Source organism: Lichtheimia ornata (genome assembly GCF_029851405.1).
Source record: "Lichtheimia ornata isolate CBS 291.66 chromosome Unknown scaffold00108, whole genome shotgun sequence".
Classification (NCBI taxonomy): domain Eukaryota; kingdom Fungi; phylum Mucoromycota; class Mucoromycetes; order Mucorales; family Lichtheimiaceae; genus Lichtheimia; species Lichtheimia ornata.
Window position 1 is genome coordinate 43,467 of NW_026695428.1, and position 22,773 is coordinate 66,239.

At 43.5% G+C, this 22,773-nt stretch overlaps 11 protein-coding genes across 11 annotated transcripts; 6 read left to right on the forward strand and 5 right to left on the reverse strand.

The window, feature by feature from the left end:
• Positions 1 to 81: 81 nt before the first annotated feature.
• O0I10_012023 (uncharacterized protein) lies at positions 82 to 1,567 on the forward strand (the record flags this gene model as incomplete). Its single annotated transcript, XM_058491972.1, has 4 exons — positions 82 to 198; positions 264 to 478; positions 533 to 674; positions 737 to 1,567. The coding sequence occupies 4 exons, from the start codon at positions 82 to 84 to the stop codon at positions 1,565 to 1,567; spliced, it is 1,305 nt and encodes a 434-aa protein (XP_058337266.1).
• A 23-nt stretch (positions 1,568 to 1,590) lies between these two features.
• O0I10_012024 (uncharacterized protein) lies at positions 1,591 to 3,266 on the reverse strand (the record flags this gene model as incomplete). The annotated part of the gene is made up of 5 exons (XM_058491973.1): positions 1,591 to 2,256; positions 2,330 to 2,740; positions 2,804 to 2,863; positions 2,931 to 3,021; positions 3,088 to 3,266. 5 exons carry the CDS (start codon positions 3,264 to 3,266, stop codon positions 1,591 to 1,593), a joined length of 1,407 nt encoding a protein of 468 aa, XP_058337267.1.
• A 1,617-nt stretch (positions 3,267 to 4,883) lies between these two features.
• O0I10_012025 (uncharacterized protein) lies at positions 4,884 to 5,887 on the reverse strand (the record flags this gene model as incomplete). The annotated part of the gene is made up of 3 exons (XM_058491974.1): positions 4,884 to 5,259; positions 5,322 to 5,458; positions 5,528 to 5,887. 3 exons carry the CDS (start codon positions 5,885 to 5,887, stop codon positions 4,884 to 4,886), a joined length of 873 nt encoding a protein of 290 aa, XP_058337268.1.
• A 266-nt stretch (positions 5,888 to 6,153) lies between these two features.
• O0I10_012026 (uncharacterized protein) lies at positions 6,154 to 7,316 on the reverse strand (the record flags this gene model as incomplete). The annotated part of the gene is made up of 4 exons (XM_058491975.1): positions 6,154 to 6,387; positions 6,535 to 6,604; positions 6,687 to 7,080; positions 7,178 to 7,316. The coding sequence occupies 4 exons, from the start codon at positions 7,314 to 7,316 to the stop codon at positions 6,154 to 6,156; spliced, it is 837 nt and encodes a 278-aa protein (XP_058337269.1).
• A 744-nt stretch (positions 7,317 to 8,060) lies between these two features.
• On the forward strand, positions 8,061 to 9,490 carry O0I10_012027 (uncharacterized protein; the record flags this gene model as incomplete). The annotated part of the gene is made up of 2 exons (XM_058491976.1): positions 8,061 to 8,386; positions 8,464 to 9,490. The coding sequence occupies 2 exons, from the start codon at positions 8,061 to 8,063 to the stop codon at positions 9,488 to 9,490; spliced, it is 1,353 nt and encodes a 450-aa protein (XP_058337270.1).
• A 430-nt stretch (positions 9,491 to 9,920) lies between these two features.
• On the forward strand, positions 9,921 to 11,538 carry O0I10_012028 (serine/threonine-protein phosphatase PP-Z1; the record flags this gene model as incomplete). The annotated part of the gene is made up of 4 exons (XM_058491977.1): positions 9,921 to 10,523; positions 10,588 to 10,834; positions 10,900 to 11,249; positions 11,317 to 11,538. 4 exons carry the CDS (start codon positions 9,921 to 9,923, stop codon positions 11,536 to 11,538), a joined length of 1,422 nt encoding a protein of 473 aa, XP_058337271.1.
• Positions 11,539 to 12,302: 764 nt separating this feature from the next.
• Positions 12,303 to 13,798, forward strand: O0I10_012029 (uncharacterized protein; the record flags this gene model as incomplete). The annotated part of the gene is made up of 6 exons (XM_058491978.1): positions 12,303 to 12,431; positions 12,513 to 12,620; positions 12,705 to 12,854; positions 12,937 to 13,516; positions 13,580 to 13,706; positions 13,768 to 13,798. The coding sequence occupies 6 exons, from the start codon at positions 12,303 to 12,305 to the stop codon at positions 13,796 to 13,798; spliced, it is 1,125 nt and encodes a 374-aa protein (XP_058337272.1).
• Positions 13,799 to 14,473: 675 nt separating this feature from the next.
• O0I10_012030 (nicotinate phosphoribosyltransferase) lies at positions 14,474 to 15,827 on the forward strand (the record flags this gene model as incomplete). Its single annotated transcript, XM_058491979.1, has 3 exons — positions 14,474 to 14,657; positions 14,716 to 15,216; positions 15,280 to 15,827. 3 exons carry the CDS (start codon positions 14,474 to 14,476, stop codon positions 15,825 to 15,827), a joined length of 1,233 nt encoding a protein of 410 aa, XP_058337273.1.
• A 362-nt stretch (positions 15,828 to 16,189) lies between these two features.
• On the forward strand, positions 16,190 to 16,809 carry O0I10_012031 (uncharacterized protein; the record flags this gene model as incomplete). Its single annotated transcript, XM_058491980.1, has 3 exons — positions 16,190 to 16,345; positions 16,418 to 16,594; positions 16,657 to 16,809. 3 exons carry the CDS (start codon positions 16,190 to 16,192, stop codon positions 16,807 to 16,809), a joined length of 486 nt encoding a protein of 161 aa, XP_058337274.1.
• A 46-nt stretch (positions 16,810 to 16,855) lies between these two features.
• Positions 16,856 to 19,090, reverse strand: O0I10_012032 (uncharacterized protein; the record flags this gene model as incomplete). The annotated part of the gene is made up of 7 exons (XM_058491981.1): positions 16,856 to 16,912; positions 16,976 to 17,354; positions 17,413 to 17,471; positions 17,541 to 17,849; positions 17,926 to 17,987; positions 18,052 to 18,516; positions 18,586 to 19,090. 7 exons carry the CDS (start codon positions 19,088 to 19,090, stop codon positions 16,856 to 16,858), a joined length of 1,836 nt encoding a protein of 611 aa, XP_058337275.1.
• A 1,009-nt stretch (positions 19,091 to 20,099) lies between these two features.
• On the reverse strand, positions 20,100 to 20,522 carry O0I10_012033 (uncharacterized protein; the record flags this gene model as incomplete). The annotated part of the gene is made up of 1 exon (XM_058491982.1): positions 20,100 to 20,522. One exon carries the CDS (start codon positions 20,520 to 20,522, stop codon positions 20,100 to 20,102), a length of 423 nt encoding a protein of 140 aa, XP_058337276.1.
• Between the last annotated feature and the right edge of the window lie 2,251 nt (positions 20,523 to 22,773).

A 22,773-nucleotide genomic window follows, 5' to 3' on the forward strand; every position in this document is an offset into this window, starting at 1 on the left:
ATGTCCAATGGATGCGTTTGCTGAGAAATGCATAAGCAAGTTACGAACTTGATTTTCCGACGACTAGCTTCCCTTTCGGCTATGAAGACAACATTACGAGCTCAAGGCTGGTGTATCAGCGATGAAGGACTGGCTACGCTGCAAGAGCAAGTAGGGCCTGAAGCCACGATCGATGACATTGTAGCAACAGCTCTCGATGCAAGTAGTATACAATCAACACGTTTATTCATGGACACACGCTCATTGAACACAACTCTCTACAGCTTGATCTACGTCAAATCGGCGGTGACCCACCTAGTATCAAGGGCAACACAGAATTGGCTGGTCCTCTGGTGCTTGAGTTGCTCGAAGTACGCAATGTGGCAATGCCTAGTACGCACCAAGTCGAGAAACCACGTCTGTTTCGCGTGACATTTACTGCTGGTGGAAAAAAGAAGTTCACAGGTGTCGAGTTTTTGGGTCCTGTTGATTGCATCACGTAAGGTTGCTATGGCAACATTGAGGATATCATGACTTACAAGTGTGTGTATAGGCTTATGACACCTCCTGGATCCAAGTTCATGGTCACCAAACCTATCCAAATCAGGGAACAACTGCTGCTTCTTGGACCAGGGATGCTTAAACCCCTTGGTGGACATGTACAAGAGATGGTGCATGCTTGGAGATCTGGTAAAGTAAGTCATAGGGATTCGTGTATGTTTTTATTATCAATGTATACTTATATACAAAGCTATAGCAATTTGTTAAGCGGTTCCGAGGCAAGCAGATCAATGATGAGAGTGGTGAACAAGATGCTGGTCCACCTCCGTTTGTGCCATTCAAGATTGATACAAAGAGAGCCATCAATGAGAGACGTCAACCAAAGGATAAGGAACGTGGTGCCAAATCATCTGGTTCAGCATCTTCTACCAAAGGTCAACGACAAGAGAGCAAGAAGGACAATGCACGATCCAAAGACAAAAAGAAGGAGCGAGAAGCTGGTGCTGGTAAAGATGATGGCTCTACCAAGAAAAAGGACAAGGACAAAGATCGACCACGCAAGGATAAGAGCAAAAAGAAGGCTTCGACAGGGGATGGAAAGGCACCAAACAATGGAGACAAACAACCTGATATCAACAAAGGCAAAAAACAACGACCATCCACAAAACATGACGATTCTCAGCCATCCAACACTGCTCAATCAAAAGAAAGTAGCGGCAAACCAAGAGAAAAGAGAGGTGATAAGCCAAGACGTAAAGACAATGATCAACGCAAACAAGGACCATCATCTGAAGGAGCTCAACCAGAAAAGGCAAACAATGGTGACAAGCCAAAAGAGAGGAGGAAGCCAAATCGCAAGCCCAAAGATACCACAACCACAACCACAACCACCAACAATGATGATACGAAGCGACCTGATGCACGACCCAAGAATGAGGATAGCAGGAAACGAGGAAAGCCATCACCATCAAAAGAACGACAAAAGGCATCTGATGATGGCAACAGCAAACCTAGTAATAGACGCCGACCCAACCAAAGGAACAATAGTAAAAAGGATAAGGATGATGGTATTGAAAACAAAAAATGAATAAATAAAGATTGATGGGAATCCTATGCTATTGGAATAGGCTTTTTACGGTTCTTGAGGATGGTAGCTTTGCCGAGATCCAATTGAAAACCTTGTTGAGCTGGTTTCTTTGCACTTTGTCCAATTCCAGTGTATCCTTCTTCTTCATCTTCCTCTTCCAAAACACCTCCCAATTTGCGTGCTTTTTCTTCTCCAATGCGTTGGACTGCATAAGTGATATCCAAGATTTCCTTAATTGATGCGACACCCGGTGAGAATGCATCCTTTCTTCGTCGGGATTTGTTATTGGTATCGAGCTCAGGGGGTATTGAGGCTGTGGGAATAGGCGATGACACTGGAGGTAGCATAGGTTGCTGCTGCTGGGTGATCCATGGATGTCGTAGGAATTCATCAATCGTATATCGTTCTTCTGGATTGACGCACAACAAATGGGTGATCAAATCCTTGGCAGCTGTAGAGATAGGATCCCACCATGGACTCAAGAAGGTATATTGACCACGAGCCACCTTTTGAGTGAGAGCATTGATCGACTCGTCATAAAATGGAGGAAAACCGCACAACATGGTATACAAGACACATCCAAGGGCCCACATGTCCACTCCTTTGGTATACTTTTGATCACGCACAATCTCAGGAGCAGTGTATCCCACAGTACCACAAGGCGTCAATGTTGGATTATCCCAAATCACCTGTTGTCATCATCATGTATAGAGAGATTAGTATCATCACTATCGCCGACACTCTGATAACAGTATTGTTTACCTTGCTTAATCCAAAATCAGCCAACTTGACCAAACCAATGCCGCCACCGCCAACGCCTGGTAGAAACTCGCCTTCATCCATCTTGTCTTCATCGAATAAATTCTTGGGATTCTTGGACGGGATGATTGGAATTGGTTCAAAGAGGATGTTCTCAGGCTTGATATCACGATGTACAATGCCACACTCTTCATGCAAATATCGAATGCCCTGAGCCACTTGGGTGATGACATGACGAGCGACATCTTCGCTAAAGTAGGTCAACTTCACAATCTGGTGAAACAGCTCGCCGCCCTTGCATAGCTCCATGACCAAAAAGTAATAGTCGTCTGATTCGGAGAACTGAAGCAGTTGGACCAAGTTCTTGTGCTTTCCTCGCTGCATGATTTGCACCTCCTTCATAATAGTCGCACGCTATCCATCCATCCATCCATACATTAGTATATATCCTCTTGATTCAAATACATCTTGTTTTACCTCAGTGGCACGAGGCTTCTTTTCCTTCAAACTTGAATGCAAATGATGGGTTTGTCCATGCTAAGGTTGATGGTTGTTGTTATGTAAGCTGTCAGATTCATAAGTGGAGACATGTCGATATATGTACCTTGTCGATTGCATGCTTGCGTACCACCTTGATGGCAACATGTTTCCCAGTAGACAGGTCTCGAGCTTTATATACGATTGAGAACGCGCCACTACAGGATCATTCATGTTGCATTAGCCTTCGTTTGGATAGCATGTCAATATCGCTTCTCACATACTCGCCAAGCTTATCCACGATATCGAACCGCTCTAGACCCGGGTAGATTGGAAATCGCCGTTTACGAAGACGTTCATTCTCAATAACTTGACGAGCTGTGATGGCTGCAGCGTCTTGTAGTTTGCTTGTCAATTCGTCATTGTGGCGATGTTGACCATGAGAGTAGTTGTAGAATGCCATGTGTGTAAACCAGGAACACAACGGCAGCAGTGGAAGGTAAAAAAGAAAAAGGAAATAATAATACGTCTCGCGCGTTCCTCTTCACTCGCTCCCCTTCCCTTGATTCTCCCCCAAAACGACCACAAACGCCCTTTCACGCGCGCCATTGTACACACACACGCATGTATATAGGTCACTTTTTGTTTACCAAAACATGATCCTGACACACTCTCCCATATTAAATGATGACACTTTTTCTCATACGCGAAGCATTCTTGGCTTATTCATCATGTGTGTCGCCATCGTTGTTGTCACATTGACTTTATCTACTACTCTACCGATGTTGCTTTCCTGGGTGTGTGTTGTATGGTACCTGCGTTAAAAATTATATCACATTTCCCCCCAAAGCAGTATGGTGATCTCCCATATCTGAAAGTCATGTCATACTCATGTCATAGCACGTGTTCTTATACACAGCACAACACAAGATGCAGCAGTGCACGGATGTACATATAGCATCTTCAGGCTCATGATTCGTATATCACTGAAGCTCTTTCTTTTGTTGATGGAGCCACATCCTGTCATCATTATCATGCTCATATCCCCAAAGCAAAAGATAATAGCCATTAGATGGGCACCTATGGTGTGGCATTAAAAAGGAAAAAGATGTCGTAAACGACGCACATACCTTATCACAAGGTCACCAGCATAGCTCATGTTCATCTGCACGGGCGTTTTACCTTTTACAATCAATGATGAAAGTGTACCATGATAGGTTTAAAAGCATTGCAATACGTATTGTGTGACACACGCATCATTTATCCCAAGACGCTGATATGATTGATAATGTGCATGTACTTGTTGTGCATGTATTTCAATGTTGATCAGCGGAGAAGGCTTTCATGTTTGTCGCAAGAATGTTTATTTTCTATTGCCCTTGACTAGTTTCCATGGAGATGTAATGAATAACATGCACCATCACCGATAAATACCTTGGTGGTCGTGCTGTTCAGAACCAAGGATATCATAATGATGAGACATCTAACTACGACAAGGCTCTACCACTACTGCAACATTCCCGCTATCCAAATTGGGCGTATCCCCTACGCTATTCTTTAGAGATCATATTGAGCGAGATAAAAGTTGGAGGACCAAAATCGTAGTATGCTGTGCTATGCTCTTAATCTTGGTATTAGACTACCAGGTAATGTAAATTCATTAGAGTTGAAACTTCACCTCGTTATTGCATAATCGAATCATGAATCCTTATTGTAGTTTGAGCCCACATGCGTTAATGAAAAGTCCTTTAATCATAGTATGTGTATTGCATCCATGTCCTACGATCATGGTTTCCATGTCGGATCAATGACACTTTGGGAAGGTTGTATTAAGGCATATGGTAGTACCGACATCTCGGAGATCATTATGCCGTCCATGCGTACCACCAGCATAATCAACCAGGGTGATAATGTGTGACATGTAAACATCATGTTGGTTTCAAGGTTTTGGAATCATAAAGTGATTGAGATAGTGGGTTTAATGATGCGGATAGAGTAAAAAACAGCGAATGAACAAATGTTATACAAGTATGATGCAGGGGGAAAAGGGAGTATGAGTATATGTAAAAAGGCAACTTTTTTAGTTGGCCTTCTTAGAAGCCATGGCAGCAGCAATGCGCTTACCATAGGTGCGACGAGCAAAGTCAACGAAGAGATAAGTAAGGGGAAGGAGGTAACCGACATTGAGAGAGACGGCAAAACGCTGACCAGGAGTATCCATGCAAGAAGGGACAAAGAGGTAGCTGACAGCAAGAGACATGCCAATAATAAATTGGCTGATTTGGATCGAGGTAAGGTATCGTTTGCCAGGTGGATGAAGACCAATACAAGTAGCGGCATAGTAGCAGTACATGATGGAGTGGACGAATGAGTTGAACAAAACAAAGATCCAAATTGGGGTTGCGCGGTAGCGGATACCAGACCACATTGTTAAAACGGCTCCACTATGGTGATATCTAAAGGTTGAAATACTCATGAGTCATCATCACCTATAATAGAAAAAGCAATAACAACATACGTTTGCAAAAGAGACGAACGGCGTCCTTTGGAGAGAATGATAGCAGTGTCAATGAATTCGTAAAACTTGGAAAGATAAAAGATGTAGCCCCAATAACCAAGAGAGTCGTTCCATAAGTATTCATCTTTGTCACAGTACTATTGAAGCGACCATGTTAGCCTCTGCTTCATCCCTCCCAACAATTGATTTTCATCTTTAACACTTACAGCATCATGCATACTGATATCACGCTGGAACCAAGATCTGTTGATACCTCGAGCCATATGATAGAATGTAATCATGGAATAGATGGCAAGTGCAAGGTTGTGCAGGAACACAAAGCTAGTCATCAATGGATTGCTTTTGGATGATTTTTCAGCAACGCCTCGATTTTTGGCCTCGACACGGGAAAGCTTGCCAGTTTTTGGGTTGAGGAGATGGATGGTCAATGCATACGCACCAGCAATAACAATGGGAGTTTTCCAATCCATGAAGAATTCATAGTATTGTGAGAATGGAACTCCGGGGATCATTTGGAGCTTGTCGATCTCCTCGAGGTTAGGCATAGTATGCACAGCTTGTGCCATGATGATGATGATGAATAAACAAAAAGAACAAGTGAATAAGAAGAAAAGAAGAAACAAAAGATAAACTCGGTGGATTTTTATCTATGAAATGGAACATCTGCCAAATTTTTTTTTCGCTGGCAGACCACTCAACCTCCACACACAATTCGAATATCAAAACTCAGATGTCCCCAAGCTTTGGGTTTCAGGCACATGAATTGTATTGGGAGAATTGGGCTGTATCAAGTAAAAGACAAGGTGCATATGTGTGTATGATTCTAGGTACTCTAAGATTGTGTAGGCTTCTTATCCATACGGGGACTAACGTACAATGCTCTAGCTTCCGTCAATAACGTTCCATTATCAGCTGTCTCGATCCATGCATTGGCATACGCCTTGCGACCTTCAACACGATCAAATTTGCCGCGGACTACAATCCATTGATCCGCTTTGACAGGCTTCCGGTAATCGACCGTTAAGTTGGCTGTGAATCCAGTGTAATTGGGCAAGCTTGGAAGTGTCTAATAAAAAAGTGTCAAAAGTAAAGCCGATTGTTAATTTCCGACACCATCACACACGTTGCTATGCACGACCCCCTAATTGATCGATCGATCGAGATACAACAACAACCTCCCCTTCCTCCTCCCACGCTTCCCAATTGCACTTACAATATATGCCAAATGTTCATCAAGTAACGTTGCCAAAAGACCTCCATGTACAATGCCTTCATGGCCACATCTAAATACAAGATCATGTCATCATCATCATTAGTCATCTTCTTATCGCCCTTTGACAGCTTCCAAATGTAAAAAGTACTTACAAGTTTCTACCAAGATGAGCAATGATGACGCATTCGGTTTTGCTTTCGTTGAAGAACTTGAGGGGTCGTATAGCAATCTTTCCATCACCTCGCAACGTGCTGGCTGTCAATGATCGAGCACGTGCAGAGTCTGACAAATGACCATATGCCACCACTTCAAACCACTCTGGTGCCTTTCTCAATTCTTGTACGATATCAAGGGATTGCTGTTGTTTGAAAAGGGCTTCTTGTTCAGGTGTGAAGGGACCTTGATCACTTTGAGCTGCTGCAAGCTCGGCATTGGGGCCATGTCCATTGAGCGTTTCCACAGCAGTGGCAGCGACATGCATGGAGGCATTCAGGTTAATGCTTGGCAACAAATTCTCGGTAGCTTCGGGCATTCTGGGTCGATGTGCTGAAATGAAAGCGTAATAAGAGCGGGGAAGTGGTAACGAAAAAAGGGGGAAATATGTCAATGTCGCTGCATGTTTGTGTGGGGGGAGATGTTATACCTCGGATAAGAATTGACGAGAAAGGACGTATCAATGGCTTCTGATTGGTCAGACAGAGCCGATGGTTAGCAATAGCAGCAGCAGATGAACAAGGGAGCTTCTTGCTTTGAGCAATCTGGGATAGCAGCCGTAGATGCATAAAGGCCTGTGCCTGATAAAGATTGAATGTGTAAAAGAAAAAAAAAGACTCTGACTATCAAATGCTCATCCCCGGCTATTCATTCACACGGCTGCGGATGATTAGGTGATGGGCGGACTGAAAAGAAAGCATTTCTTTGTCTTTGACGAATACAATGAAAGAATGATCGGAACACTGCCGTGATGGATTTGGATGTGCATGTTGTTGTAATCAGCCACCATAGTCAATGCATTCATTCATCTCCCTTTATCATGACCCCCTTGCTCCCAATATTATCACCACCCATTCATTATTACCTATCTCCCCAAACATTGTTGTGTATCATCAATTGTTGGGTTTATATTCCTCTTGCCTCATCATCACATGGTCATCGTTTCCCGATAAGCGGCAATACTATAATGCATTTCACGCTTTGACGTATGTATGTATGTGATGACAAGCAAACAAAGTATGCAGACGCGATGCAGCAACAAACATCTATTGTGTCGAAAGGCAAACATTGCATGCAACTGTACCCTGCTGCACACAAGCTTCTTCATTTTGCTATTTGAACCCTTTGTCAATGCGCACTCCTTTTTGATCGTTTCTCTTCCCTCAATTCAATCTGCTTTTTCTTGGTGCTTGTGTGCGTGTTGCGCGTGTGTAACCCACCACCACCACACATTTCCATATAATCTTTGCCTTACACACAACACACAACACACTAACCACGGATCTCGATTTACCCCATTCTTCATCACCACGATGCCAGGTGTAACCACAGCGTCGGCATTGACATCATCGATACATTACCAGCCATTCCGATACCCGCCACCATCACAGCCATCAAGTTGCTCAGAGGAAATTGATGACCTAGCATCCTCCTATCTTGCCATCACTGAATTTCTTTTCAAGGAGTCGGGGGAATCAGGGGGGAATCATTCAAAAAGTAACGTTTCCACACCACCACCACCACAAGAACAGCAACAGCTATCAATCAGAAAGCAAGTATGTTGTAAAGGTGATCAAACGATGCGTGATCTTGATGATGTTATGGTGGCAGTATCAGCAAAGAAACGTTCGAATGGAAGGTACTGTATTTGGTTTGACAAGTATGTGTGTGTGTCGGCATTCTATTGTGATGCATGCTCAAAATTAATAATGGCAGAGATGCTAGCATGGATGCTGCCGACAGCTATTTAAGACCTATTTTGGCACCACGTGAAAAAGTCGTAGCAGCAGCAGGACATCAAGTGGATAATGATGGCAACGATGAAGAACGACAGCGACCCATGTCTTGGCCACCTGCAACAAGGACTCCGTCTTTATCATCCATGCATTTCAATGATGACCGAAAGTCTACCGCAGTGGATATTAGAATGTCTCCTCCTCCTTCCTCAAAGTCATCCACCACCTCCTCCTTATCTGCCACCACAACGACAGCACTTGCCTCTGTATTAGATGGCATGAAAAGGGATGAGACGTTTGATCGACATGTTACAGGGGCACCAAAAACAGCATCATCTGGCCATGATGATGGTGGTGGTCAGCAGTTGCCATCCTCATCAATATGCATCATCCGAAATGACTACGATGCCATATTGCATTATCCCTCATCATCATCATTGAATATAAATAATCCATCAAGAATGAGTGATGATGCCATTGATCCTTTGTATGGGATTTTACGGAGCATTTACCATGCTGAGAAACAAATGATACGTCGAATGGAAGCACGTCAATCATCTACAACAACAACAACATCCAGCAATGAAACAGCAGCACGTTCTTCTCCGCCAAGAGATCGACGGGGATTACGTAGGTCGCTTTCAAATCTTGTTCTCACGTGCAAGGGTAATGAGAAGAACAAGAAGAATTCTTGGTGGCTAAAGTCAGTGATTCGTGGGAGATTTGCTCAGGATAAACAAAGCAATGATGAATATCCACCACGCTTTTCCCTATCGAGACGTTTGTTGGCTTCGTTACCAGGAACCAAAACAACACGACTAGCAACCCTTGTTTCACGTTCAAGAAGCGATCTGCAACAACAACAACCACCAAGTTTACCTGTCCACATGCAACAATCTGTGTATCGCATGTCCCATCTCAAGTTAGCTAATCCACAACGCCCATTACTTCAACAAGTGATGATTTCGAATTTCATGCATTGGTGTCTTGCAGTTCAACCATGGTAAACGCTATAGTGTGTATCCCATTATCGGATGTACGGCCAAATAGGTACAATGTCCGCTCATTACATATATCACACCTTGTGGATCATATCCACACGCACACACTCACACACATACTCCCATATGAATAAAAAGAAGATGATGTTGTATATTTTTATGCATGTAGACATATGATTTATGAGCTAGTGATGAGTATTTAGACGACCCCTTTAATGTATCAACCTGGTCTAGTACATGGCGAATTGAACATGATGTTGATGATGAATGATGATGATGAATTGTTTCGCCGCAAAGGAAATTCGGCATGCTGAGAGGAAAAATGGCTTGCCCTTTCTCTCCTCTTTAATACAATCAACATATGGGAAACAACATATCCAAACGCAACGGCAAGAAGGGAGGAGGAGTAGGCAATGGACGACGCACAACGAAAAGCATGCCTCCGCCTTCACGACCCACTGCAGCAACTGCCGAGGATAACGAATACAGCGTCAATACTACCCAATCAGTCAACTCGATTTTACTCAACTCACAACATCGGCAATCGCTTCCTCCAGGAGGAAGACCTTCATCTGCTGCTGGTGGTGGTGGAGCATCGGCCTTGGCACAGTTGAATCCAGACTATCCCATTCGAGATAAACAACAGCAATCGGGCAACGATGATGAGGACGAGCAGCAAGATACTATTCAAGGTGGTGTCAATGGCCAATCTCGGGATCCATTTGGCGGCAAAGTGGCTCACCCACAGCAGCATAAACTATTGGCAGCGTCTGATTTTTGGCCTCCTCAAGGCATGACTGGTGCTCCCGACAACGACACGCTCAACAATAATCAATTGACGGTTGGCTCCATGAATCAACTCACCGTCAACTCGGTCGCTAGTTATAATACGCCCGCTGTCACTCAAGCAGAGATCGATGATTACATTGAACGGCTCATCAATGCTGGATATACAAAAGTATCAAGACATTTGTGTCTCAAGAATAGTGAGGTGGTTGCCATCTGCCGCTCCGCTATGGAAATCTTCCTCAATCAACCTGTAAGTGTCCCCGCCCCCCTGGTATCCATGCAACAAGAGAAAATTGAATTAACATTCGTAATAGTCCTTATTGGAATTATCGCCACCTGTCAAGATCGTCGGTGACACTCATGGTCAATATACGGATCTCATTCGCCTTTTCGAGATGGGCGGGTTCCCACCAAGCAGTAACTACCTGTTCCTAGGCGACTATGTGGATCGTGGCAAGCAGAGCTTGGAAACCATGTTGTTGCTTTTATGCTACAAGATCAAATATCCTGAAAACTTCTTTTTACTACGTGGTAATCATGAATGTGCCAATGTCACAAAAGGTTAGTAGCAGTACTTGGGGAAGGATGATGCACGAATACTTTTATTAACATGCCTCGTTCAAAAGTGTATGGCTTTTATGATGAATGCAAGCGTCGCTTGAACACCAAGATGTGGCGTACTTTTGTCGATACATTCAACACTCTCCCTATCGCTGCATTGGTGGCTGGCAAGATTTTTTGTGTACATGGTGGTTTATCACCTTCGTTGCACAACATGGATGAAGTCCGCAACATTCAACGACCTACCGATGTACCTGATTATGGGTTGCTCAATGACCTATTGTGGTCAGATCCATCCGATGTCACTGTGGATTGGGAGGATAATGAACGTGGTGTATCATATTGCTTTGGCAAAAAGGTGTTGGATGAGTTCCTTGCCAAATTTGATCTTGATTTGGTCTGCCGTGGACATATGGTAAGTGACATTGGATGGGTGGATGATGTTTGAAATGCATGGCTAATGACGCCCCTTTTTCGTGTAGGTTGTTGAGGATGGCTATGAGTTCTTTGGTGGTCGATCTTTGGTGACCGTGTTCTCTGCACCCAACTATTGTGGCGAATTTGACAACTTTGGAGCTATCATGAGCGTGAGCGAGGAATTGTTGTGCAGCTTTGAGCTGTTAACGCCGGCTGATCATCCACTAGCCAAAGAATGTTCCAAGAATCAAAAGAGGTCCAGTGGATCATTAACCAATGGACGATAGATACCAAGGCACAAAAAAGCAATTGTATATGCACAACAACAACCACATCTATCCCTTTACTTCTCAACCCCCCTTTTCGCACTCGAGACACTTATTAGACATTTTTCTTTACTATACCTTACTTGAACCAGCCATTCAATCTCCTCCACTCACACACACACAACACACTTATTTACTATTTCTTTTTTCTCTTTCTCTCTTAAGGCGTAGTCTGATACCGATAAACACAGGATCTCAATGTTACAATAAATGCTATTGTTTAAAAGCAAAAAGGAGTTGAGTTATAAGGGTATGGTATAGTCAATGGATCAAGATGCGAAGGTATTTCTCAGTCGTGTGAAATCAGAATTCATTGTCATGATGATGTTTGGATCATCAATGGCATATTTCGAATGTTTTGAAATGTCATCAGCCATAGATGGATGAATGGTGTAGCAGCACGTGGCCATGTTTAACAAAGACCAGGGTGTACCTATTGTGTGAGGGTGGGAGGGAAAGATGATGGTCATTGTGTAAAATGATGGGGGAGTGGGATTTCAGGTACAAAGACTATTACTATCAAGCACAGACATGGGCCACACTTATCCACCGGGAGTTTCAGGGAAGATACTACAATTCGGACGTATATATTCAGTTTTGCACCTTTCCCCAACGCGCACCCGATTCGCTCGGCAGCAATTTTTTTCCCAGCCAGCAGCTTTGGTTTGACTGCACCTCACCCGTCTTTTCCCCTTTCTCTTCTTTTGTGTCCAACCCAAACAACAATGACCTTCCTCTCATCGCTTCACCGCATCGCTCCCATTGCTGCCACTGCTAGACGCGCTGTCAAGCCCGCTTTCTCTTCTGCTTATGCTGTCAGCCAACAACGTTTCAACTCGAGCAGCACTGTCGAGGTAACAAAGAAAAAAACAAGCAAGCCAAAAAACAAAGGCTTGTTGACAGGTTCATGGATATTGACATGGCTTCGATATTAGATGACTGTTCGTGATGCCTTGAACCAGGCTTTGGAGGAAGAGTTGACCCGTGATGAAAAGGTTTTCCTTCTTGGTGAAGAAGTTGCTCAATACAACGGTGCCTACAAGGTATATTGGGATAAGTCGGGAAAACATACGAAAAAGATTGGGGTCATTGAAATGTTTTCTTCCGACCATTCCGGTCTTTCATAGGTTACCAAGGGTCTTTTGGACAAGTTTGGCCCAAAGCGTGTTATTGACACTCCCATCACTGAAATCGGTTTTGCCGGTTTGGCTGTTGGTGCTGCCATGAGTGGTCTTAAGCCCATTTGTGAGTTCATGACCTTCAACTTTGCTATGCAGGTAAAGAAAAATGAAAATGACGTGTGGGATGTAATGCAAAAAAGGGGGAAGGATGATGCTAATAGGCTTTCTTTTTCTTTAGGCCATTGATCAAATCGTCAACTCTGCTGCCAAGACTCACTACATGTCCGGTGGTACCGTCACCGTCCCTATGGTCTTCCGTGGTCCTAATGGTGCTGCTGCTGGTGTTGCTGCCCAACACTCTCAATGCTATGCTGCTTGGTATGGCTCTGTTCCTGGTCTTAAGGTCATCTCCCCCTGGAACTCTGAAGACGCAAAGGGTCTTTTGAAGGCTGCTATTCGTGATCCCAACCCTGTTGTCTTCCTTGAAAACGAGCTTGAATATGGTGTCTCTTACCCCATGTCCGCTGAGGCTCTTTCTTCTGACTACGTCTTGCCTATTGGTAAGGCCAAGGTTGAGCGTGAGGGTAAGGATATCACCATTGTCTCCCACTCTCGCTCTGTTGGCTTCTCCATGAAGGCTGCTGAGGAATTGGCAAAGAGCGGTATCTCCGTTGAAGTTGTCAACTTGCGTTCCATTCGTCCTTTGGATGTCGATACCATTGTTGCCTCCGTCAAGAAGACCAACCGCCTTATCACTGTTGAAGGTGGCTGGGCTTCCTATGGTGTTGGTTCTGAAATCGCTGCTCAAGTCATGGAATGTAAGTATCACTTGTACAGCCTCACGCAATATGTATCATGTTGCTAATCCTTTATGTATTTAGCTGATGCCTTCGATTACTTGGATGCTCCTATGGTTCGTGTCGCTGGTGCCGACGTTCCTACCCCCTATGCTAAGAACTTGGAAGAATTTGCCTTCCCTGATGACAAGGTCATTGTTAAGACTGTTCGGTAAGTATCAAAGATGAGAGTGGTAAAAGTATATGGATGTAATACTGATATTGTATCATAGCAATGTCTTGGACAAGAAGATCGGTGCTTAAAGACACAACATCATCCCACGCATACAATCTTTCACACTTTCTCTTTTTGTGTTTCAATATCCTCACACCCTGTAATCCTTTCCTACATTCTTCCTTCATAAAACTTTTGAAGAGCAAATTGTGCATTCCAGAAAAGACTTTTAATTTACACAGAACTTTAATTGAATGGATGTTAGTCTATGCTTGATATTTGGATATGAGGATGAGGAGGAGATTTGGCATGGATGATGGATGGCATCAGCAGTCATCTCACGTGCTCATATGGCGGAATACATTATATCCGACGCGACACTAATGCGTGTACTTTTTACTGCTGTGATGATGAAATACTAGTAAACGATCAAACATGCGAAGCATCGTTGGGTTACTGCACAAAGAAAGCAAGCTAAATTACTGTTGTTGCATCCATTTACTGCATCAGCGCTCCCCAACTCAAACACAACGATACCTTTCACCTATGGCCATATGAAGTCAATAACAAATGGCGACCAATCACTATGCATTTTGGATAGTGATGGTGCATCGTTTATCACCCATGTTCTATCATGCAGGCTGAGCTCAGAGGAGACGCCAAAATGTGTGCGTGCGTGTGTATGATAAGATGGCGCAGACGCGATCAAGGCCAAATTTTATCTCTTTCTCTCTACTTTCTTCTTCCTTTCCAACCCTTGAACCATGGCGTCACAATCGCACCAAGTCTTCCCCTCAATTCTCGACAATGATCTTTACAAGTTCACCATGCAATTTGCTGTGTTGAAGCACTATCGAGACGCTCAAGTCGTGTATGAATTCACCAATCGAGACAAGGAATTGCAGTTGAATGTTGAAGCTGTGGAATGGCTCGAGAAGCAGATCAAGGGTATAGACGACAAGACATATTCTTTTTATTTGTCATATGCTAACATGAGCTATTGTAGATATGAATGAATTGGCTCTTACACCTGAAGAACGCGAGTATATTGGTTCAATGGACTTTTTCGACAAGGAGTATGCCGAATACCTGTTTCAATTCCGTTATCGACCTGAGGAGCAAGTGCACATGAAGTTTGATCCACAAACACGTGAGCTGGAGCTCAAAGTCACTGGTTTATGGCATGAGACGATCTTGTATGAGGTGCCATTGTTGGCCTTGATTTCGGAAGCTTATTTCAAGTTTGTTGACCGCGACTGGAACTACGATGGCCAATATCAGAATGCTACCGACAAGTGCATGAAGTTGCTCGAGAATGGATGCAAGTTTTCAGAATTTGGTACTCGCCGACGACGTGATTTCAAGACACATGATACGGTGATGCATGCCTTAAAGGAAGCTTCCGACAAGTACATGGCATCCACGGCTGAACCTAAAGGCGTTTTCACTGGTACTAGCAATGTCTTTTTCGCCAAAAAGTATGGCACACCAGCTATTGGCACAGTGGGTAAGTGATCATTTATGGGGTTTATCAGCCAATGGGGGATACCAATGGGATTTTTGTATATAGCACACGAGTTCTTTATGGCTATTTCAGCATTGGAAGGTGTGAAGCATGCGAATGCGATTGCATTGGAAAAGTGGTACGAGACCTACCATGGTGCATTGGGCGTTGCCTTGACCGATACCTACACTACGGATGTCTTCCTTCGAGATTTTGGCAAAGACCTTGCAAACAAATATGCAGCTGTGCGACAGGATTCGGGTGATCCCTCCGAGTTTGTTCATCACATTATCGCCCACTACAAGTCTCTCGGCATTGATCCAAAGTCCAAAGTGATTGTCTTTTCTGATGCATTGGATGTACCACGTGCTATCAAGTTATTGCATTTGACCCAAGAAGCTGGCATTGGTGCAAGCTTTGGTATCGGCACATCGCTTACCAACGACTTTAAAAAGGTCAGCAACCCCAATGAAAAGAGTCAGCCCATGAATATGGTTATCAAGATGTGGTATTGCAATGGAAAGCGTGTCATCAAGCTCAGTGACGACGTTCTCAAGCACAGCGCCAGCGATGATTTGGTCAATGAACTTAAGCAGCAGCTAGAGATTGCTTGAATTTGATATTCCAACATCCATGTTTACCTTTTTTTTTTGTTTTCTTGTACCTGTTCATGTATACACACCAATCATAGATAGTCGTTTCATATGTAGAAGATTTATCAAGATATGGGAATATCAGGAAGTTGATTGATTTGCAAAGGATTGGTCACATTACATTGTAGGATGGAGGGGTGTGTGTTATATGTAGTGGATATCATCATCACTTGGCAGTTAGCTGTGCTACCATGCACTTTGGATCAATAAACAGTGGTATTGGTTATGTTGCTTAATGTTGATCGAAGTACGGTAGTGAAGTCAAAATTGGGTTGCTCCGACGACTGCAGCAGCAATTGGGCCTTTTTCTTTTCACACATACCATGGCGGACGATCAGCAAGAGATTCACTTTGTAGATTACACTTCAGAGTTACAGCTACCGGCAGTGATACAACTCATTGAAAACGACCTTTCCGAACCATATTCGATATACACGTATCGCTACTTTATTCATAACTGGCCTAAACTATGCTTTCTGGTAACACTTGTGTGAAGAGAGCGGCGAGCAACGTTCTTCATTCTCTCTCTTATACACGCATGGCCATGACAGGCAATGGACGCGGATCGCTGTGTGGGTGTCATAATCTGCAAACTTGATCAACACAAGGACAGGAGCCGAGGCTATATCGCCATGTTGGCTGTTGCCAAAGAATATCGTAAGCGGGCCATTGGAACTACACTCGTTCAAAAAGCTATACGCGCCATGAAAGAGCAGGATGCGGATGAGGTATTATACTTAAAGAAGGGCTGTTTGTTGCAAGGAGGATGTGATATTAACAACATCAATAGGTTGTATTGGAGACCGAATATACCAATCAAGGCGCCCTTGCTTTATATCAACGACTTGGATTCATCAAGGATAAACGATTACATAGATATTATCTCAATGGGGTAGATGCATTTCGACTCAAGTTGTTTTGTAAAACAATGGTCAAGGATTAATACAATGAAGGGGTGTAGAAGAAAACAATATACACATGAAGGGTGTTTATAGCTGTATAAGGGGTTGTTGTGCTTGAGCAAACTCTGAGGAAACTTTGGCATCCTAAATGAAAAACCTTAGTATACATCGATGTATGGATGGATCCTTTTTCCCTTATAAGCTTACCGTGACCAGCTGGGATGCTAGGGTATACAATGTAAATGTGTCCTGAGGCAAACCTTTTGCTATCTCTTCCATTCTCTCGTGGAATATATCAAGCTTGGTCTTCAGTGGAACAGCTGGGTCTTCCATGACTTTTTCTTCCTCTGGTATATCTGTATCACCAATGACATCCATAATGGCTGTTGTAGATGTGCCGCTTCGTTGGGGCCGAGGTGGTAATCCTGGTGGTTGTTCTCGGCTAAGGAATCTTCGCAACCCATTGTAATACGAATCCGATCTTTCAAGCTCTCGTTGGTCTGCACGTTTAGCTCGCTCGCTCGTAACATCGTGGATGAATATCTTGATGATCTGGTCGGGGAAGCGATCATAAAGCATACGATAGCTAATAAAAAAGACCCATTAGAATTGAATCATCCCCTCAATACAAAAGAATCACTCACATTTCAGGATCGCGTTCACCAGAGTCACCGACAAGAATGAATTTACGTTTTGGAAAATCCTTAACAATGAAATCAATGTTAGCTATTAGTGGAGAGAGAGAGAAAGAAAAAGAGAAAGAATCATGTACCTGAATGATTTGGGGTATCACGTCTAGTTTGTGTTGTGCAGCCTTTCGTCGAATCAAATCACCTGTGCTAACAGCACGCAAATGCATACTTCCAGGAGGAAATTGTTGATCATGCAAAAACTCGCTTAGTGCTGGATACACCTGCCATGGTGAATTGGATACGTAATGCACATGAGCACCTTGCTCGACCCATTTACGATAGACCTCGGACATGCCAGGCACCTCGTCAGCTTTACGGAAGAACGTATTTTGGAGAATCGTATCCTTTCCATCAAGGATACCAGTAATCTTGATGGTGTCATCAATGTCCTATATGCAATGTCAAAAGATGAGACACTTTGAATCCTTGTCAGCTGACCACGCCCAGAAATTTGTTCCTATTTACCGAAATGATGGAGATGCCTTCGGGTTCGATCAAGTCTACATAGCCATCGTGATGCGTGGCATCTATAGCATAGAGTTCATGACGATGAGGATATGCCCAATGCAACAAAGAATGAAATGCATTTACCTAGTCTGTTGTCGAATGAAGCCTTTAGCCGAAGCATCTTTCGAGTTGCATCATGAAGAGTGTGAGAGAGATCGAGTGTCAGCAGATGCTCGAAACGTCCCGTGGGGCCCGAGTTAATCATGAAAGCCTTGAGTGCATCGGTTGCCTTGTCACGAATATGATGTAAACTAAAAGGATGTCGACTATGATTTGGCGGTGGTGGTGTTGATGTTGATGTAGTTGGTGGTGTATCATTTGTAATGACATTGTCGGGTAAAGAAGATGTTGATGATGAAGAAGAAGAAGATGAAGAAGAAGATGAATGATGTTGATAGATCAAAGCCCGTTCAACTGGAATGACATCGACGACTGATAAAAGAAGATCCACGCCTCGCATCGTTTGGCAACGAAATTGATTCAATAATCGAGCAAAATGCACATCCTCTGCCGAATTAGCGGAAAGACCGCCGTATGTCCGCCCTGCAGCTATTGTTGACATCATTGATGTAAGCTTTTGTTGCACGTTGCTATGCATGTCGTTATCATCATACGTACCTAATATCCAACGCTCAATACGACTTGAACCGGGCAAAGCAAATGTCCATCCTGCCAACCGTACACGCCATTTTGTTTGGTTGTTGTGATCAATTGTTTTACAGGCGTATGTCGGAAATAACATACAATGCGGTTTCCCACTGTCGGGTGTAATGGTGCCGGTGCTACTGCTATTGGATGGTTCCAAATCATTCATTGATTGAGTCCTCGTTCGAACGACACCGGGTCGAGAAGGCGGTAAAGAACGTGTCGATTCGGCTGTTGACCTTGGTTGACTTGATATAGAATCCGTGTCCTTTACGCTGGCTTGGTCATCGTTGTTTGCAGGTAGCGAATCATAGTACTTGTTGATCTCTTGCTTGATGACTTGACTAGTGGCACGTGCGAAAGAACGCAATCGTTCACGGCGACTCCCCGGTGCGCTCCTCAATGAAGAACTCGTGTATGATAATGGTGAGCGATCAGCCGTTGCTACTGAGTGATGTGGATTGCTGTTTGTAGCCATGGCGGGAACAAGGAAAAGAAAGGTGCCCGCCCCATGTTGTTGGTGAAACTCCAAATATAGGGCACATAATGCGTTCTAGTACTACTCTCCACAATGTCGGACATGGTCTATTTCCAATGCCATCACGCTTTCTCGTATGATAGTAGCCCCCCACCGAATCTCGATACTGTCATTCTTTAGATAGTGTGCAATTATACGTAATGAATACCCGATGTCATTGTTTATACCACTATTGGGCTTAAATGGGCTGAGCATTGTAGGCTGTGGATGTTGCTAAGCAATCAATGAGCGGACATCAGATTTCCCCCATCCTAAACAAAGACAATGATGTTGTTGCACCCAATGTTCAACCGCTGCCAACATCTTACGCGATGCTGTTAGATGTAAGTCTTAAGAATATGGCTGTCTACAGGGATGTGACATGAAAAGGCGGTTGCTATGATAGCTGCATATGTAATTTCGAGCGACCATGCGATGAAAGCCCATGGATCTGGAATGAGATGAAAATTCAATAACACAAGTCTTTGGAAAATCGTCCTTGTACTAATACACGTGATGCGTAGAAAAACTAAAAGTCAAATCATGGTATAGTAATCTGCCTATGCTATGTTGCGAAAGCGTATGTCAAGTATCACTGTACATGTTTACTTATAGCATGGTCGAGTCAACAAATGTTGGTTACCAGGATGTCTTTAAAGGTATATACAACGTTAGCTTGGACGTTTGCCCTGTTACGCTGCATCATGTACGTATTGCGTATGCTCATAGCGAACACGTGAGCCTCGTATTATTAGTTCTCACCGATATCAACGAACCCGAACACAAGCGTGTAGGATCATAGGTGTATCATTCCCACCCCTGTTTACCCATCATTACGCACATCTTCTTTATCCTCATCCCAAACAAATTAGCCCGGACAAGTAGGATAGACACTTTATCAAGCAACAAGATATAATAATAATGTACATGGGAGAAATAGATGGCGTGATCAACGGCTGTGTCAACTTGTTTATTCAACTGCAGCATTCTTTTCGGCACGAGCCTTGTTTCTAGCACGTCTGGCAGTCTTCTTTGCTCCTTGAATACCGCTTAAGACCTTCTCATCCCAATTAAAGCATTCGGAGCAAGCAACCTCCTTGTGGGCAGTGCAACCAGGCTTGCCATTAGAGAGACGCGTCCATTGATGGGTCACATTGAAGGGCTCACGGTCATCACCTTTCCATTTCTTTTCCAAAACCTGCGGGTCGACCTTCTCATGAAGCATGTCTTCCACGTTCATGTTGTTTATACCACGGTTGTCAGTGGGGCATTTTGGACACACCTCGAGACCATGACGTGCACAAAAGCTAAAACCATTCAAAGTAACATTGTCTTGATCCACACAGTTGTCTTGATCGATTTCCTTCTTTTCATTAGCAAATTGGCTATCCATTGGGCTTGAGGTGAACTTCTGAGGTCAGCAAAGAGAGATATAGAAATGTATAAAATGTGAAAGAAAAGTTAAAGAAGAAGATGGACAAGTAAAGCAGCCTTTTTAAAATGGAAATTTATTTGAAGCATGGTGTGGGAGCGGGGTCCTGTTACCTTGAACACACTCACACCACCCACACAAGCGTGTTGTTTTTGTTTTATTTTTCCTTTGGAACTCTGGATACCACATGACACCATGCGGTTTACTCACACGCATATAAAAGCCTTTTTCAGGCATCGTGTACTATCAAAGCGACAAGGGTTAGACAGCTTAATAGCATCGTCATGCTTATGATGGTGGAAGCTAAAATCAACTGGAGTTTCAAGATGGCCCAAGGTAGCGTGTTTGTAGACACAAAGAGCCAGGGTGTTGCAAAGAAAAAAAGAGGTGAGCCGCATAATAATAGTGGCGTGAGAAGATCTTGATGCAAGACGGTACACTTCCCTCACTACACGAATATGCATCATAATTCCCATCTAAAGAATTGGGACCTGAGACCGATGACTAGGATAACATAAAAAAAGTATGCTTCCCTTTCTGTACTGTCAAGGTGGTGATCGTCGTTTGTCGTTTGATTGTGCACAACTTTGATTGTGTTTCTTAGAAAGGAAAGAGTCGTCATTATCAAAATTCATGCAGACCAATAAACTTTCTCCGCTAAACCGGTTCAACAGCTGTTACATGAAAGCATTCTTACAAACTTTTAGCCGATCTTCTCCTCCTCCCCCCAATAGCAAAGTGAGCTATGGGATGATGATGCTTCTGATAATCTAGACTCGTAACTTTTTATAGGCATACGCCATACCGCTACTGACTTGGCTTGACCCACTGCCATGTATGCAGCAGCCTAACTCTAATCATCATCCATTCATCCATCGTTGACAGCAAGACACATTGATTTCTTGGAATGAGATTTGCAATCTCATATTATCACAAAAGGTGCTTTTGAATGCACTAGTCATTTTAGTTCTCACAAAAATGCCGCAGCTTGCTTGTAAAAATTATTGACACGGGGGTACAATAAGCATCACCTCTACCCTAGGCGGCGAGTGTGCCACCTTTTTGCCTTTGCTACTCAATCTTCTTTTGTTGTTGTTCATAGATCTATAAGAATGAATGCATTAATGAATGGTAATTGCTAAAAGCTAAAAGCTAATCTAAGCGTTTGAAGCACAAGGCATGGTAGCTGCAGGTTGGCGGTGTCGCTACTTGAAACGCATTTAAGATCATCATGCATCACGAACGCTCTCTTTCCATTTGACAACAATGAGCAAAATCCAATCCATCAAGTCACTGGCAGCGATCATGATCATTCCATAGAGAAAAATTTACATAGGAATGAAGGTGAAAGTTGATCTCGTAGCATTCCGTCTGACATAAGTCTTCATACACCACCACCAAATAACATGATGGGGGATGTGCCCAAAAAGGTGTACTGGACTTGGTCCTTCCCACTGTACCAATATGGGTACTTGCTGAAATATCAAGACTAATGTGATGGCGACATCAACAGTCAGCATGACAGCGACGGATAGAAGACTATCGTGTGCATTGGGTGTTGGCGGAAGCAGTGGAGGATGACATGAAGCAACCAGGGATCCATGTCAAGGTAATAGAAGATCATCGGCCAACACCGTTTTCTCCTTGTTGTGCATCTTACGTGCTCATTATCGATTAGGCGCACGTTGTAGATATTTCATTATGCGAAGAGGTTGCAATGCATGCATGGACAACGTTACACCTTGGTTCTTTGTTAAACAACCCAATCACCCTTTTCTCCTTGTTTGTGATCACAAAAGCACCCACTCCCACTATGTGGATAAACCAGGATGTTGTTGCCCATCATTGGATTCACCCGTCTCTTTCCTCGATTATACCTCTTTGATTGCTGACACCCTCAAGAACCCTTGGTAAGGATCACGATAGGTTTCCTCATTATGACCGATGTGTGAACTCATATCCGTGGTGATCTTGAACGCCTCATTGTTATCATTGCGATACTTAGCTCTTTTATTAAGGTAGTAAAGCCTAGTCATCTTGCATCGTGGAGCACGTAATCACACTCTTTTTTGAAGTAGCTATGTAGCTATTGCAAATGCCAAGTTGGATTAGCTGGCACTTTCTACTATTATGCGCATGGTGGTGAGATACATAATAACAGCCTCCAACAAGTACGTTCATAACGATGAAGCAGAGATATGGATCATAACAT